Genomic DNA, 16,791 nt, shown 5'->3' with positions numbered 1-16,791 from the left:
ATAGCATGGAAATATGAGCTAAAAGGAAAAAAAAAACTGAAACAATAACATTGCCATTACCCTGAAGTTATTTGGTTCCTTCCCACTAGAAGTTCTAGCTTTCGCATTACCTCTAGTAAGCCTGGTTTTCCCATAGTATCTAAGTGTGGTCTCAGCCAGAAAAGTACTAGGAGTCCTGAGCATGAGAACAAGGAGGATTCCTTTTTCACTGCTAAGTTCTGTGCATAAAACTAAATGAGAAGCAGCTTTGATATGCTGATTATTTGATGAATTAGCATCAAAAGATGGCATTGCTAGTTCCCTAAGAAGTGTTGCACCTGAACCACTCTGGAAAGCAGTATGGAGATTCCTCAGAAAACTTGGAATGGAACCACAGTTTGACCCAGATATCCCATTCCTCAGCATATACCCAAAGGACTTAAAATCAGCATACAGCAGTGATGCAGCTGCATCAATTTTTATAGCAGCTCAATTCTCAATAGTTAAGCTATGGAACCAACCTAGGTGCCCTTCAACAGATGAATGGATAAAGAAAATGTGGTATATAAACACAATGGACTATTACTCAGCCATAAAAAAGAATTTATGGCATTTGCTGGTAAATGGATGGAACTGGAGAATATCATGCTAAGTGAAATAAGCTAATCCCACAAATCCTCTGATATGTGGATGCTAACACATAATGGGGGCGGGAATAGAAGTTCAGTGGATTAGACAAAGGGGAATGAAGGGAAGGGAGAAGGGATAGGATTAGAAAGACAGTAGAATGAATTGGACGTAACTTTTCTATGTTCACATATGGATACATGACTAGTGAAACTCCACATGATGTACAACCACAAGAATGGATCCTAATTAGAATAAGTTATACTCCATGTATAATATGTCAAAATACACTCTACTGTCATGTGTATCTAAAGAAGAAGAAATGATTTTTTAAAAAATTAGAGGGAAAAAAAAGGAAGTGTTGCACCTGCACCCAAAAGCAGGCCTCTAAAGGGATTTTAAAGAGAATTACACAGTGTTCAAAGTAAGGCTATTGGAGGTCAGGATGGGATCATTTTGAGAAATCATTTATTCTAGACTAAAATTTTGGAAATATGAGCTCATCTTTTGCCTTCCTCAGAAAGTGAACTTTATATAGCATGATTAAGTGGTTCTCCACTGCAAAATACCTGCCAGGGGTTAACCAATCATATAGGGAAAAGTGAATGTGCTCACACCTTAGTAGTTTGAGATATTATAGGAATGGGAGGAAATGTACTACCTGGTGGTGCTGTAGAAAAGCATAGATCTGGGATTTGAGAGACCCAGGTCCTGAACTTGACTGTCCATAGCATGCAGCATCTCTCCAGGTCTCAGTGTGTTCAGCTTTCAATGTCAAAGTCCATGTAAACACCAAATTTTCTGACATTCCAGGCAATATTTTAAAAAGTCAATAACAATGATAACAGCAGCAAATGCATAATGTTCTCTCTGTAACAGAGACAGTGCTAACTCCTTTAAGTAATATAGAATTATTAATTCTCATAATAATCTTTTAAAATAGGTACTATTCCTATTCACATTTTTAATGATGAATAAACTGAGGCAAAGAGATGTTAAATAACTTGCAAGATCACACAACTTCAAAATTGGCAGATCTAGGATTTAAACAGAGGTCAAGTGACTTCTGTGTTTTTAAACATCTTGTTACACTGCCTTTTGAGGTGTATGTGTGTGTGTGTGTGTTTGTGTGTGTGTGTGTTTTATACATTCTATATTCTTTCCCTCATCACTTATTCCATTTCTCCTTTATATTTTCTTTTTATTCATCTCTCACTACTATGAATTTGGGGACATTGTCCAGACCTTTCCATTCAATTGAGTATAGGATATCTTACCAATGAGAACAAGCTCCTAGGTTTGATCCTAGATGGACCCATAAGTAAATACAGAGGAGAACTGGATTTACTTATGGCCAGGACTTGCCACATTGACCCCCAATTGGTGAAAATGTATATATGGGTAATTAAGAGTCCATGATAGGTGGTGGGAGAGCCACTCAGACTTCTTACTGATTTGGCAATTGGTCAAATCTTTCCGGAGGGAAGTTAATGTTCTCCACCTTCTTATATATAAGCAGAGATTGTTGGGTGAACCTCAACACTCCTCCTCTATTTTCTTTACTTTCAGATAAAGCTAAATACATAGAATTCAGTTGCAAAACAGAATCCAGGTGGTAGCTCTCAGAAATGCTTCACTGTTAGACCCTGGAGTGTGAAAAGACTTTCCCTTTGGAATACATGGTTAACGAACACATCACCACATATCCTCAAATGAATGTGGTGCGGCCCAAACTGCAAAAGGACTGAAGCACATTCCTCACCACTAGTAGTAGGGCAACCAGTTGTCAAGATACTTTAATATCTCATTAGCCTAACACCACACGTTTAGAATTTAGATATCTTAGATATGGTCTCATTCAAATTGAGCACTTCACTATTTGTGAAGAATTGTTTGCAAAATAAACCAATGACATAAACACCATTACTTCATTAGAAGAAAAACTATTTTTAACCTGTCTTGAGTAATTTTAAGTTAATGTTATGATCTTCCCTTTAAATTAGTTTTTTCCAGAAGTTCACTGCTAGGTAGCTTTTTGCCTGAATAAGGGAAAAAGACAGGTTATAAAACTGGTTTTTTTTTCTAATTATTTTGTCCACTGCATGACTTAATATTTTTGTATACGACATTGTATCTCCAAGGCAACTTAATCTCTTCAAATCCCTTTTCCCTAAAGAGACCATTGTTGACAATACTAAATAATTCATGCACTTTCAAAAGATTGTCACCCAGCTTAGGCACCGGTGCATCCAGTTTTTGAGCAGAGGTCATCTGACTGCAGCGTCCTGGCTCTTAAACACCTTGTTACATTGCTGTGTGTGTAATACAACAGTATTTCTTTCCTTTTTTCTTTTTTGTTTGCTTGTTTCTCCTTATTTTCTTTCTAGCAGCATTTCGGGGCGTTGTCTAGACTTTTTCATTCATTTGAATGTAGGATATCTTTCTAATGGGAACAGTCTCCTGGGTTTGATCCCAGAAGAATCCATCACTAAACCCAGAAGACAATTATTCACAGACCATGACCTGTCACATTGAGCACATTATACTGGGTTGACCTTTTGGATTTATTCTGATAATTATGAATTTCTAAGTTAGGAAATATTCAGAAATTTTTATTGGTTCTATTCAAACCATAACATTGAACATCTAATTTGTAAATATCTTTGCCTCTTTCCTTTAATACTGGTCTCTATTTAGGTAACTTTTTAAAATTAAAAGTTTTAAGGTCCACTGTTTCTAATCCTATGAGAAATTGTTTCTACTACTTCTAGAGAAAAATGGGTATAAGTACTAGTAAATTCTAAGAGGATATTCCACTCTTTTGAAAGACTTTGAAAGATTTGTGGTCTTGCTGTTCAGATGGTAAGGGTGCCATTACATAATAGCCACAGTATTAATCAGGTGAAATGAGAGATGATGGACATGTTAATTTGCTACACTACAGTAAACTTTTTATGATCTATATGTGTCACATAATATTATATTGTATACCTCAAATATACACAGTAAAAAATAATTTAAAAGAGGAAAAGAAATGTAGATTAAAAAAAACATTGAAAGAGTCTCCCTGTAGCTCCCAACACCAGTCAAGCCAAAATGGTTAAGAATCAGTGTATTCAATAGTTGAGGAGCCACAGGCTTTAGAGGTAAAGACATACTAGTGACACAAGGTTCGAGTTATAGATTTTCAGAGCCAAAATATTAGAAACTAGGAGTCAAAAATTCAACACCCCTGCCTAGAACTGCACTTCCTTTTCACATTACTTTCAGTGACTATAGAATTGAAATGAGAGCTCTGGAAATTTGCCATCATTTTAAGGCATGATGGTGAATGCATGGCCTAGGGTTGAGAACATCAGGACCCTGTTCCTGGTCCTATCTTCCCATCTTGATAAAGCCACAAAAGTTTTCTGGACATCATCTGCCAAAGTAAAAGTATTAGATGAGATGAGATGCCATGTCTCCCGTTACTACTACACCAATGACTGTTAATTTTTTCTAAAGAAAAATCAATGCTTTGTGAAAATATGGAAAGAAGAAATGTATTGCAGTGTCAGGACTCTTGGTTTGCTGAGAACATTCTGGTAGGGTGTCTTCAAGTGCCTCCCACACAGGGCATGCTGCTCCATCATTGCCTTAAGCATCAGTATGGTGCAGCGGATGAGCTCTACGTGACATGGCCAAAGTCGCAGAGGCACAAGGGCTTGTTAACCTCAGCTCGACCTCATTAAACGCATTGGAGTGTGACTTTGGCCATATAAAACAAATGTGTTGGCTCTGAGCCCATCAGGATTCTGAGGCTCTTTCTCAACAAGGAGGCAAGCAGGAAAGGAGAAGGATTTTGCTTTCTTCAGTCTGCATTAGGGGCCTCTGTGGTCCAGGCCATGACATGTGACATGAGAATACTAGAATGCACACCAGAGTCTTTGAGAAACTGATTTCACTTCAGTTGTTGATGGCATGACAAAAGACCCTGAACTGAGAATCAAGTCTTGAGCTCCAGTCCTGAGTAGGAAGGTCACTTGGGAAAAAGTCATTTAGTATCTTGGGACCTCCTCTCTACAATAAGGAAGTTCAGTGTAGACTTTCTATTTTTTTCTACTAGTTCTAGCAATCTGAGATTCTGTATTCTGTATTAGAACTTTACTGGGGCTGGGGATATAGCTTAGCTGGTAGAGTATGTGCCTCACATGAGTAAGGCCCTGGGTTCAATCCCCAGGTCCACCACCAAAAAAAAAAAAAAAAAAAAAGGAACTTTATGAGACAAGCCCTCAGATTTCTTAGGTGTCAAACTACATACTAGAGACAAATCAAGCAGTTTTTTAAACTATGTCAAATTATTAGGGTGTGCAGGGGTCTTATGGGGAAAACTTTTGAATTTCCCACTTGAAGCTAGGATTTCAGACTGTGTACTTGAGGGTGACATGTTGCTAGAAAAGTAGATTGTCTATGGGATCCTTTAATCTTAATTATAGTTTAATCCTTTACCCAGGATTTACATACAAAAGCTATGAGGTTTTAACTGATATTCAAAATTGATAAAGTATTGCAAGAGGCAATGGTAGTTGAATATTTTCAGGTCTTATAGAAAGTTAAATTGATTAATATGACCATTTGATCTAGTTTATCCTCCACATATGCAATCCAAACTCTATTCCTCAGATGTATTCTGTTGATAGGTTGGTCTTGTTAAAATGTAGTTTATTCCTATTTTTATTCACTGAGTTTCAAAATTTAGCAAGTTTCTTAGTTCTAAGTATTTAAATCATGCTCACCTATTCTTTCAATGCTCCCTGTTATATATTTGTATAACATTGTATATAATTTTCCTTTCCACTATTTCATTTGTTCATTACAACAGTCTGCCCTGAGAAACTGGGGGTAAAACCATGTCTTCCATTTTAAAGAGGAATAACTGAGGGTTTGGTGCCAAGGTCACATGTTTAGAAGGGAACCACACACACACACACACACCCTTTTTCCCCCCACAGTCTTCACTTCACTGAGTGGATTAATTTGTTCTGCTACTCACAGAGGATCCTTGCTCAAGGATGGTGTATATTTTGTAAACTCCTCACTAATAGCTAAATGGTGTCACACCACAGGGAATTACTTAGAAAAACACAATGTGAATGATTAATATATATATATATATATATATATATATATATATATATACTGCTGAAGGATATAAATGATTAAAAATACTTTGGAGAAGAATATTCTGTATACTGTCAAAATTTTATTAACATTGTTGATAAATGTGAAATATCTGAGAAGTGCTTAGATATTAGGTAGATCAAATTAACTTTCACAGTAGGAAAAGGGTGATTACTCTAAAAGGAAAACAGTTCCTAAAGAAAATTGGGAGGATCTGGAGCAAGAATAACCAGAGAAATTTAACTACAAGCCAGTTACATTGCCCATGAGTGTGGTTCATCTCTGGAAAGTTCAAATTTCTCATCTTATATACCCCATTCAAGGATGTCCCCTTCAAAGGAGTCATCTTGAGAGGCTATATGCTTATTCCATTCATGCAGATTGTTAGTTGAATTATTTCTAGGACTTCTATTTTATAATCGCCCTCTGAAATGGAAATTTTCTTTAAGTATTTTTAATGGTGTTTTAGATAAAGTCAAAAGTCAGAGTCATGTCTGGTAGAAAAATGGGTGCTCAAGCCAAGTAATTTATTTTACTCCTTTGCTTCTTTCTTGTCTCCTTTCTCTCTCTCTTTCTCCTTTCTTCCTTCATTCAGAAAAAGAGATGGGACTAAACTATTTTGTGTGTTTCATCTTCTTCTGAAGACTTCTAATAATTATTCTCGGTAATCCAATATTGTCATGGTAAGAACCTATTTTCCAAGTTACTGATGCTGGGTGCTTAAATTCTACTTTGTTAGTTTAAAATACTCTGTTTTGTGGTTTTGTAATTGTATTCCTTAGAAAGAATTCTACAGGGCTTTAGGTTGGGTGTTGGGATTGTTCCAAACGATGGGAGACCTAATTGTTTTCTTCAAACCAGTGATGGGCTTGGGGAAGTAGTGCTGAGCTAAGAGGTGAGAAGCAGTTCAAGGAACAGAGAAGATACTGTGTGGAGCCCTGAGTTGGATCCGAGGTGTGTCACTTAGCTGATTGGAGCATATGACAGATATGGAAGGAGACTGTGGATGTTAAACTCAATGTTACATATGAGAATAAGGATAGTATGGTAGAAAGGACACTTTACTTCAAGTGCTAACTTCTGCTTTCAATTAGTAATGTAACATTGGGTAAATAATGTGCTTGTTTCCTAATCTATCAACTTAAATGAACTCAGGGTTTCTTTAAAAATGAAAATTGATTTTATAAGGGATACATGCTAAATGTCTTCCAATACCATGAGGAACTCTCATCTGGAAAAAGGATTAGAACAAGACTATAAAATATCTAAAAAAGGAACAAAGTATCAAAAAATTACAAAGGAGCAGATTTTGACTTAAAGTTAAGATAGAACTGTGAGATGGTGGCTTGAGGGTGGAGGATGGTATGGTAAGGTAAGTTCCCCATGAATGGAAGTAATCAAGAGCTAAGACGACTGGTTTTATGATGTTGTTAGGGGTGGTGTCCCCTCCAAGATGTGGTGAGCTACCTGATTATAACAATCTCTTTCAGTAGTAAAGTTCTAGGATTCTTTACTTTGGGGGCATCTTTTGTGCTCTTGATTGCATTTGTGAAGCAATGCAAGACCAAGGGAATAACAGGCTGAAAAAAGTCCCCCAAAATTCTAGAAGTGAGAACTGATCCATGAAGGTATGGGTCATGCTGCCTAGACATCCTTATGGTTGTCAAAGGCTATGAATTCTAGTGACCTTTTCATTTAACGTAATGTGACCTGAAAGATTCCAAGAGTCTCCCAGTTTCATTGAAAGAGAAGCATTAAAAGACGGACCTTGAAGCTGCCTCTTCTATTGTTCTTGTAAGATGCCCCCTTGACTTCTTAACAGAGACCCATCTTATAAGCAGCATCAGGCCCAAGAAGCAAGTAATGTGAACACAGAGCTAATCATTATTGATTCCTTGGGCCAGTGTAGTAAAAGGACATTAATTACCATCAGGCTGATTGCATTAATGCAGTTGTACTGAGGATACCTAGTGGGAATTTCCAGTGAAGAAACTGTGCTTGAGATCACAGTCAGCTGCAAAGGAACCCAGGGGCTGGGGTATAGGTGTCCAGGAGGAAGACAGTTTCATTGGTATGACTTCAGTTACCTCCAGAATTTCTGCTAATTTGTGCTCATGTCCCTAGTGCACTCTGAAATGCCCTCCTTTGCTATTCCCACCCTCAGGTATTTTCTGTTCATTACACATAATACAAAACCCTGGTTTTCAGATGTATTCTGTGGTGCCAATAGGACTCATCACACAACTTTGAGAAATATAGACTGGGCAAGTCCTCAGTAAGAGTTAGAGAGTATGTGCTTTTCTAGAGAATGGGGAGAGGGCCTAAATTCCCACATGCCATCTTTCTTAGCAGAATTTTGTCACATTCTTTTCTTCCTTTTTTTTTTTTTTTTTTTTTGGTACAAGCAATTGAATGCTGGGGAACTCAACCACTGAGTCACATCCCCAGCCCTATGTTGTATTTTATTTAGAGACAGGATCTCACTGAATTGCTTAGCGCCTCACTTTTTGCTGAGGCTGGCTTTAAACTCAAGATCCTCCTGCCTCAGCCTCTGGAGCCACTGGAATTATAGGCGCCACCGTGTCCAGCTATGTCACTTTCTTTTCTTGTCTCTACCTCCTCCACCCGCTTTACTCTACCTCCTTTTATGAATAATTGTTAACACTTACTGAGGTTTTATTTTGCACCAGGCCCCATGGTAAGTGCTTAACCTAGCTATCCCACTTAAGCCTTACAAACCAAGTAAGGTGGGCCTTTTATTACCCTCACTTTCTGCAGATAGGGGGAGAAAATGAGGTTACAAATGCTAAATGATTTGCTCCAAGTCATAGCTACAGACTGAACTCAAACCAGGTGACCTTATTTTAAGTTATTATACTGTTTTGTTATATGATTTCTATAGGTGAATACTTGGATGATCTATTGCATAATCACCTGGGAGTTAAGGAGAACCAAGTTTTCGGATGATATCTGTATATTCTGATGATATCTATCTGTCTCTCTCTCTGCATCTGTCTCCATCCACCTTTCTCTCCCTCTACCTGGCTATCTTGCTTTTGGATGCCATTTTCATGTTTTTAATCCTACTTTTATTTTATCTTTTCAGGTATCTGATCAATGTCACTTTTGAAGGGAGAAATCTGTCCTTCAGTGAAGATGGCTACCAGATGCACCCGAAACTGGTGATAATCCTTCTGAACAAGGAGAGGAAGTGGGAGAGGGTAGGACATGTCTTTGGCAATTCTTGAGCAAAATAGAGGGGTAGGGATGTAAAATTTTGTGACACGTTAAAGGAAAGAAGTCCCTTGGTTTTCATCCCTAGACCCAGGGTACAATAGGTCAAAACTTGGAGAACACAGGAGAAACTAGATCTCAAAACTTGCATCTTTATTTTCCTGCTTCTTTGGTCATCAAAAGATTGTTTCCTTTGTACATTTCTGTTTATCACTGGTGGTTACAATGCTGTATGAATCATGACTGTTTTAATGGAAGGTTATATATGTATAATATAACATAATTTGGTGAAGAAACCAAACGGGTGGTACCATTCAGAAGTTGTGTCCTACACAGTGCCTGAGGAGGCCCATAAAGCCTAGTTGATGAGCAAACATGCAGAGATTTACTGTGATTGAAGAGTTACCATGCACAGCTCTGTTCAGAATCTCTCCCATTGCCAGCTGATCACAATATTTAAAATTCTACCATTAGAAATTAATGTCTGTGGGCATCAGGCTGGCTCTGCTGCTCACCATCCTATTTGTTTAGGACTTTGGGCAGGTCTTTTTACTATTCTGTACTCAATTTCCTCAACTATAAAATAGGAATAATCATAGAACTCATATGACAGATATGAGGATTAAATATATTAATACCTATAAAATACTTGAAAAGCTGCCTGGTACACAGTGATCACTCAATAAATATTTAGCTTTAGTTATTATTTCAGATTCCTAAGTAAACACAGATGTTCCCAAGAGTAATGTCATCATTGATCTTTCTCCAGGTATGTTTTATTGGATGTTTGTCCCTTGAGACACTTTGCTAAAACATGGTTCTGCAGATAAATACGATTGAGAAATCCTAATTATTATTTCCCACTCCAGGAGCATCTCAGAACATATTAGCATTTGAAAGTTCAAATAGCAAACAAATGTTTTAAATTTTATCTAATATGGCACTTCCCTGAATTATTTGACCACAAGACCCCCTATGTTTGTGATAGTCATATTCCATGAAAATACATTAGGAAACTGCTTAAAGACAAGTTCCATAGACTCCATGGGCCAATTGGCTGAAACAGGTTTTTAAAATGCCGGTATGGTTTCCAGTGGAAACCAAGTGTGTTAGTCAGTTTTCCATCACTGTGACAACATACCTGAGATAACTCAACCTCTAGGGAGGAAAGATTTATTTTGGCTTATGGTTTCAGAGGTTCCAGTCCATGGTCACCTGGCCCTGTTGCTTTGTGCCTGTGGTGAGGCATCATAGTAGGGAGCATGTGGTGGAGGAGGCCTATTCACCCACCTCATGGGGCCCAGGAAGCAGAGAGAGACAGGAATGGCCCGGGTTCCAATATCCCCTTGCCCCAATGACCTAATAACCTCCCATTAGACCCCAGGTCCTAAAGGTTCCACCATCTCCCAATAGCTGATAGGCAAGTGGGGGAGCCTCCTTTGGAGGACATTCACAATTCAAACTATAGAACTAAGCTATACATTTCTAGAAAGAACAGCCAGAAAAAGACCAGAGATAAACTCCCTGAAATTCATAATCTTGTTCCAGAGATACCAGGATGGTTAGTTATAGAATACCCACTTGTGAACAAGACATGTATGGCTCAGGTACTGGAACCTGGAACCTGATACTCAGAGTTTTGAGAGACCTCAGTCTATCAAATAGTTGCTGTCATCAGGCATAGTTATAAAGCTTATGTTGTGCCTGATGCTCTTGATTAAGTTACCCTCCCTCCACTGAGTTATTATTTGTTCAGAAATGGTTGTTCCCTGGACTCCTGCTCTCCACCCCAATCAAGCTGCTTCTTGCTGCTGCTGTAAAGACATCATGATTTCAGAAGTGTTCTGGCTCCTCATGTATAACAGACACTTCTGTATATCTCCAAAAGAGAAGTTATTAATAACTGAGACTTCAAACATGGCTCAGAAGACGTCTAGCTGGAGTGGCTTTCATGCAGTGGACTCATTATTACAGTCTCAAGCAGAAGGCATCTCATAACTGTCCTTAAAGAGACACCACCCGTAGTCCTGCAGCATCTCTTCCTTAGGCTGGTATCTGAGGCCCATGGCCCTCAACCCTTTCCCCTCAGACCCTCCTTCTGATATTTATCAATCCTAGCTCTCCTGGTCATTCCATACTTTAAATATGACCCAGGAACCATGGGATAATTTTTTAAACAGGCCTCTTTGTCCCTGACCCAACCTTTGTTTAAATCAACCCCACATGTGGGTGCTAGAATGAGCTTCCTAAAACACAACTGTGTATTCTTTCCCTGCCCCAAACCCACTCAAGGTTTCTACGATTTACTTGTTGGGTCCACATTTTACCCATGTTTGCACTGGCTCTGGTCTACTTTCCAAGGCCTGCCTCTTCCTCCTCATTTCCTACTCCTTTCTTTTCTGAGAATGTGCCCTTGTATGTCTTGCCCCCTGTACAGCATGTCATAATGTTTCCTTTTCCTGGAACGCATTGTACAGTTATACAACTCACAAGCATCCTTCAAAGCCCAGTTAAAATGTCATTCCCTCCTTCCCCGATCTTTGACTGCAGTGTAATGCTCCCTCCCTTTCCCTGAAGCCTCACTCCACATTTCTGTTGCTGCATTGTCACACCCTCCTTGGGTTAGAGTTGTGTGCATGCATGCCTCCAGAGGGCAGAGGCTACGTCGTCTTATGGTGTTATCCTCACAGCAGCCTGAAGAGTGAATGGCATAGAGCAGTTCAATAAATTTTTGCAAAATGAATGATTACATTCATTTTGAATGACTCTCATTACATAATGAGAGTCCAAAATCTGTCATTAAGAGTCCAAGTTTATGCTATTGCCCTTGATACAATAGCTGGGTTTTCATTTTTTTTTTTGAAGGGGGGAATAAAATCTTTGTGTAGATTGACTTTTTATAGATCATACTTCGAATGTACTGAAGGAACTTGCTATTTAAAGAAATTCTGTGGTTAATCATTTTGTAAAGCATTTTGAGAGGGGTTGAGAAATCAGAAGAATAGAAGATTTTTATATCAACTTGGTAAAACCAGGGAACATTTCTGAAGAGAGATGTTTAGTGTTTTGGGGTTTACAGATACATGCAACTCCCAAACTCAAGTTCTGTTAGAGAGTCACCCATAAGCAGGGAGGAGCCACAGGAGCCAAAAGCAGCTCTGGCAAATGGATGGGATGAGGGGAAATTGCACTATAAAAGGTTGGACCTTTTCTTCCACTATTATTTTGGCCTCTAGGGTCATTCTCAAGATCCTTGATACTGTTGCAGTAGGTACTCTGTGGTCCAGGAAGATTTGGTGTCTGTGACTCCAGGGAGGCAGGCACCAGGGTGAGCGTTCTACAGGGAGTTGCTGGACGCTGGAAAGATTAGCCGGGAGGGAAGCCGGATTTGCAGGAGCACCTGGGTTAGGAGCTACTCATCCAGGCACTCACTAGCCGAGGGCTGGCTGTTTTCACTTCTCTTGCTTCTTCTTTCCTTTTCTTTAAAATGATGGCATGAGACTAAGAAGATGGTTAGATCTCTCACAGCTCTCACTGCTGGGATTACCATTTATGTTGTAAATGAAAGGAGACTGGAATGGAAATTGAGTGAGAGCTGGACTATACAATAGTTCCTAGGGCATATGTTCTTGTCATTTAGGTAAATATCATGTCACCAGAAAGGCTACCGAGTCACTCTTTCACAAGTTGATTTTAATTTTCTTCATGATACTTATTATCCAGCATCCTCCTCATTTATTTGCTTGCTTATTTATTACTGGTCTCTTCACACCAGGACGGAGGCTTTATGGGGACAAGGACCTTGCTCATGTCTATAATTCTAACACTCAAGAAGAGTGTTTGGCTCAGAGTGACCCTTCAGAGATAATTGTTAAATAAATGAAGAATATGTATGCTTAGGAAAGTTAGATATTGACCAATATTTTACTTTGACTCTGAAAATCCCCCATTCAGACAAAGTGGTTTGCTGAAGAGACCAGGAGAGGGTACCTTTCCCAGGCTTGGAATGACTGTTGCAGTTCCAGTGAAGGACCTAGGGGAGATCTTCAGGGAGGCTCAATATCCAGCGGAGCTGTGAGTAAACAGCTTTTAACAAGGAGCCTCAGCTGGAGGAAGAATCATTGAGTTGGTGCACTCCGGGTGATGGATTCCACAGGATTCATTCAGTTTCTTACAAGGAGTCCCAAAGCTACTGTCTTATAAATTTGGTTCCTCTGAAAAAACTCAAAGTCAACACAACGTAGGCTGTGGTTCTGGGAATCAGAAGATCTGCATTCTGCTCCCTGTGTGGCCATTTGTCAGCTCTATAAACCTGAATGAGTAACTGCAAATACTTATTTCCCTTTAGTAAAATAGGGGTTTTACATAAAGCTGTTGTAAAGATTAAATGCGATTTTATAACGTTTCAAGGTATCATTGGCACATGGTAAAAGGTAAATGATACAGATGATTGTGTAATGAAAAGTCCTTAGTCCCCCTCCCCAGAGCAATCACTGTTGCCAGTATCTTATATATTCCTCTGAAAATATTACAAATATGAACAGATTTGATATATTTACTCAACCTTTTATGACCCTTTAGTGGGATCCTACATCCTGTCCTTAGATGGGATAGGGGCTAGAATAACAAAGAGATCTCTGAATCAGAATTGTGTTCACAGAAAGCCAAGAACATCTCTGGTGTGTAGGAATGTGGTGAAGGACATTTAGTAAGAAACACAAGTGTACGCATGCGGGCAGACATGGCAAGGTGAGTTGAAAAGGGCAGGGGGTGGCAAAAAAATGATCGAGTGCAGAGTGGGCTCATTTGTAAGACTCTCTAAGTGGGGGACAGCTGCATAAACTTGCAGTAAAAATAGTCTGGCACAGAAAAGCAGTTTCAACCAGCTTTCAGGCTTCTGTCTCTATCAGAGCCTCTCATGATTTGCTTCATTGCAACTGCTCTCTGCTTCCATTTAATCGTTCCTAAAATGGGGATAATAAAAATGAAATGCAGTGGGGGTGTGTTCAGAGTAATGACTTCAAGAAATGATGATGATGCATTTTTAGGCCAAAAGATGTAAACAGAACTTAAAGGGGCTGTCTGGGTCAGAATTAAAGGAAGATATGTAAAATTCACATCCCTGCTTATCTTCTCCCCAAAGACACCAGAGGTGTGTCTTATAAACTCACTCTCTTCTCTGCCCTTACCCACTAGAAAATGCCCTTTCCTTATGGATTAAAACATTCTCAGTTGTTGAGTTCATTCTTTGGACTCCCAGGACCCATTGTTTGCGGAACTGAGATGTCACAGCCACATTCACCAGTGAAGGAAGGGCTGGAAATGAAAGTGATTGGCACTCAGTGCTGGACCCATAATAGTGCTGATAAATTAATGGGTGGATCAGTGGGAGGGAGGGAGTGTAACACAACCCAGAAAAGGAAGACCCCTCAAGAGCTATAGCAGCCACAGCAATATAGTGGACAGAATACCAGTATCTGGAGCCTGGGATGAATAAGATGGGATGCTAGTGTCTGGCAACCTCACATCCAGGAGACAGCACTAACTCCAGCTGTGGATGCTGTGTGAGACTGTCTTCCAAGGGCAGTTGTGACCATATTCCACAGTGATCAATTTGGTGATAATATAATAGAGGTTAATTGCTGCTGTGGCAGATAAAATTCAAAAGCTTTCAACTGACAAAAAATAAAACAGCCTCCCCGTCCCCTCACATGCATACACATTCTTTTATGGAAAAACTGACAGCCTGTCCGTGAACACAGGAGCCACATCTGATTGCATCGTCACTGTACTTCTGTGCCCAGAGCGGTGCAAGGCACTCCCGAGTAGGCCAGTAAATATTTGGTAACTGTTATTTACTTAAAGCTTAAATGCACCTGTACCAACTGCGTCCCATCTTCCCACCTCAGAGAACAATCTACACTTACTCCAGGGGAATATCCATGCTCTTTCTAAGGGTTAGAATAGAAGCTCCTCATGTCAAAGGGGCTTGTTCTGGATCTCCTGAAACCATCGCTTGACAACACACTATTCTTACCATCTTTGAACTGAGTACTAATATGCACCATTGGATTAAGGGATTAGAATGCAGGATCCGCAGAGAAAGGCTATGGGAATTTGGGTCATTAAGGGGAAGAAGAAGAAGCCAATGAAGTGATGACTTACTCTCTTTAAATGTATGAAGAATAATTGTACCAAGTGTGGAGATCAGCTGTTCACTTTCTCCTGAGACAGAACAAGAGTAAGGTGGGCTTAAGATCAAGCAGAAAGGATTTATATTGACTACAGAGAATTTCTTAATAGAGAGAAGTGTTGAGCACTGGTTAGCAACACCAGGGGATCACGTGGAAAGTCATGGAAATCAGGCAAGTCCTATCTCTGTAATGTACAGTCCTGCCCAAACAGCCATGCACAAACCTGTGGCTTTGAGAATTTTCCTCCCTTCCCTTCCTCCCTGTGACTTCCCTTTCCTCCTCTTTGTCTCTTCTTCTCTCTTTGCCTTTCTCCCTTCCCTGCTTGCTTTCTTCCCAAACATAATTATTTCACATTTACCATGAGCCAAGGACTGCTCCCGCCACTTCAGTATCATAGTTTTCCTAGTGACTGAGATTATCAACAATAGGACAAAGAAACAAAACAAAAACCAAGTGCATTGCAAGAAGAAATGTGCTTATGGTGACACTCAACATTTCTGGAACCTAAGGTGATTGCCTAGTCCTACTATTTGATATGGTCAACATCAGGGTGATGTTTCATATTGCTTGGTAAGTGATAAGTACTAACATACTTATGACAATTTATGGGGCCACTGGATTACATATTTTGAAGGTGTTTCTTGAGTTGGGATTACTGCAGATCCTCACATTCAAATGTTCCCTTATCTTTTTTTCCCTGAGTTCCCAGAGCCCTAGCCATTGTGTTTGCGTACTTCCTTTTGGGGTGGGGGTGGGGGTTCAGGAACAGACATCTGGGGTTCAGCCCTCAGGAGGAAGAGGAGGAGCAGAAGGAAGAGCGCTGTTTACCTCTAAAGTCTCAACACTGCTTTTATGCAGGCCATTGTGTTGAGCTGCTTCTTCATGTGTGATTGCGAAACAATTCAAAGATAAGAACAGGGTATTTGTGGGGAATAGATTTCAGAAAGGCTTGTCATCAGCCACTGAATGAAAAGGGTAATAAGAGAACCAGACAACCTGGGTTGACTTTGCTTTTGAAACATGGGCTTGGTGATGGAACCAAAGAGCAGATCTGAGCTGAGAGACTGATGGGTTGACTTAACCTTGGCTTAAGGAGACAGAAGAAAGGAAAGTGTCCCCATGCCAGTAGACAGTTTCTTTCCATCCATCTGGTTTCAATTTTATTGGGATTCTTATTTCAGGACAGTTATCTGTGGTTGGCCCTGAGTCCTCTGAGCTATTTTTCTAATTTCTAGGTCATCATGTTTTTCCAATAGTGGTATCGAAGAAGAAATTGTGGTGCAGAGGTTAGAAGACTCTTAAGTTTACATCCAGGTTAAAAGCAACATTTACGATTTTCTTATTTTAAAGGTACTTGATGTTTATTAAAGACACTTGGGAAGGGATACAATAAAATTGACCTACATCCAAACCTATGGGAAATTAACAGTTAACTTTTTTTTTTTTTTGGTTTCTTACCAGTAATTTTTACTGTGCATGTTTTGTGTGTATATATGTGTATATAACACAATGCAATGTGATATAATAGACTTGAAAACACACTATATGAATAGTTTGCAATCTACTCTTTTTTTCCCTACTAGGATATTGTGGACAT

General features: G+C 39.4%; 1 protein-coding gene across 2 annotated transcripts in view; it reads left to right on the top strand.

The window, feature by feature from the left end:
* Nucleotides 1–16,791, top strand: part of Grin2b (glutamate ionotropic receptor NMDA type subunit 2B) — a 425,324-nt gene that overhangs the window by 289,144 nt on the left and 119,389 nt on the right. For both annotated transcript variants that reach the window (XM_058576446.1, XM_046436156.2), the window contains one exon: nt 8,873–8,987. In XM_058576446.1, the coding sequence (XP_058432429.1) occupies nt 8,873–8,987 (115 nt within the window). The remainder of the gene's footprint in view (nt 1–8,872; nt 8,988–16,791) is intronic.

This window comes from Marmota monax, unplaced genomic scaffold (assembly GCF_021218885.2).
Source record: "Marmota monax isolate L192 unplaced genomic scaffold, Marmota_monax_Labrador192_F-V1.1 WCK01_AAM20220418_F8-fsc00012, whole genome shotgun sequence".
NCBI classification, from domain to species: Eukaryota; Metazoa; Chordata; class Mammalia; order Rodentia; family Sciuridae; genus Marmota; species Marmota monax.
This window is presented reverse-complemented; position numbering and strand designations above follow the sequence as displayed.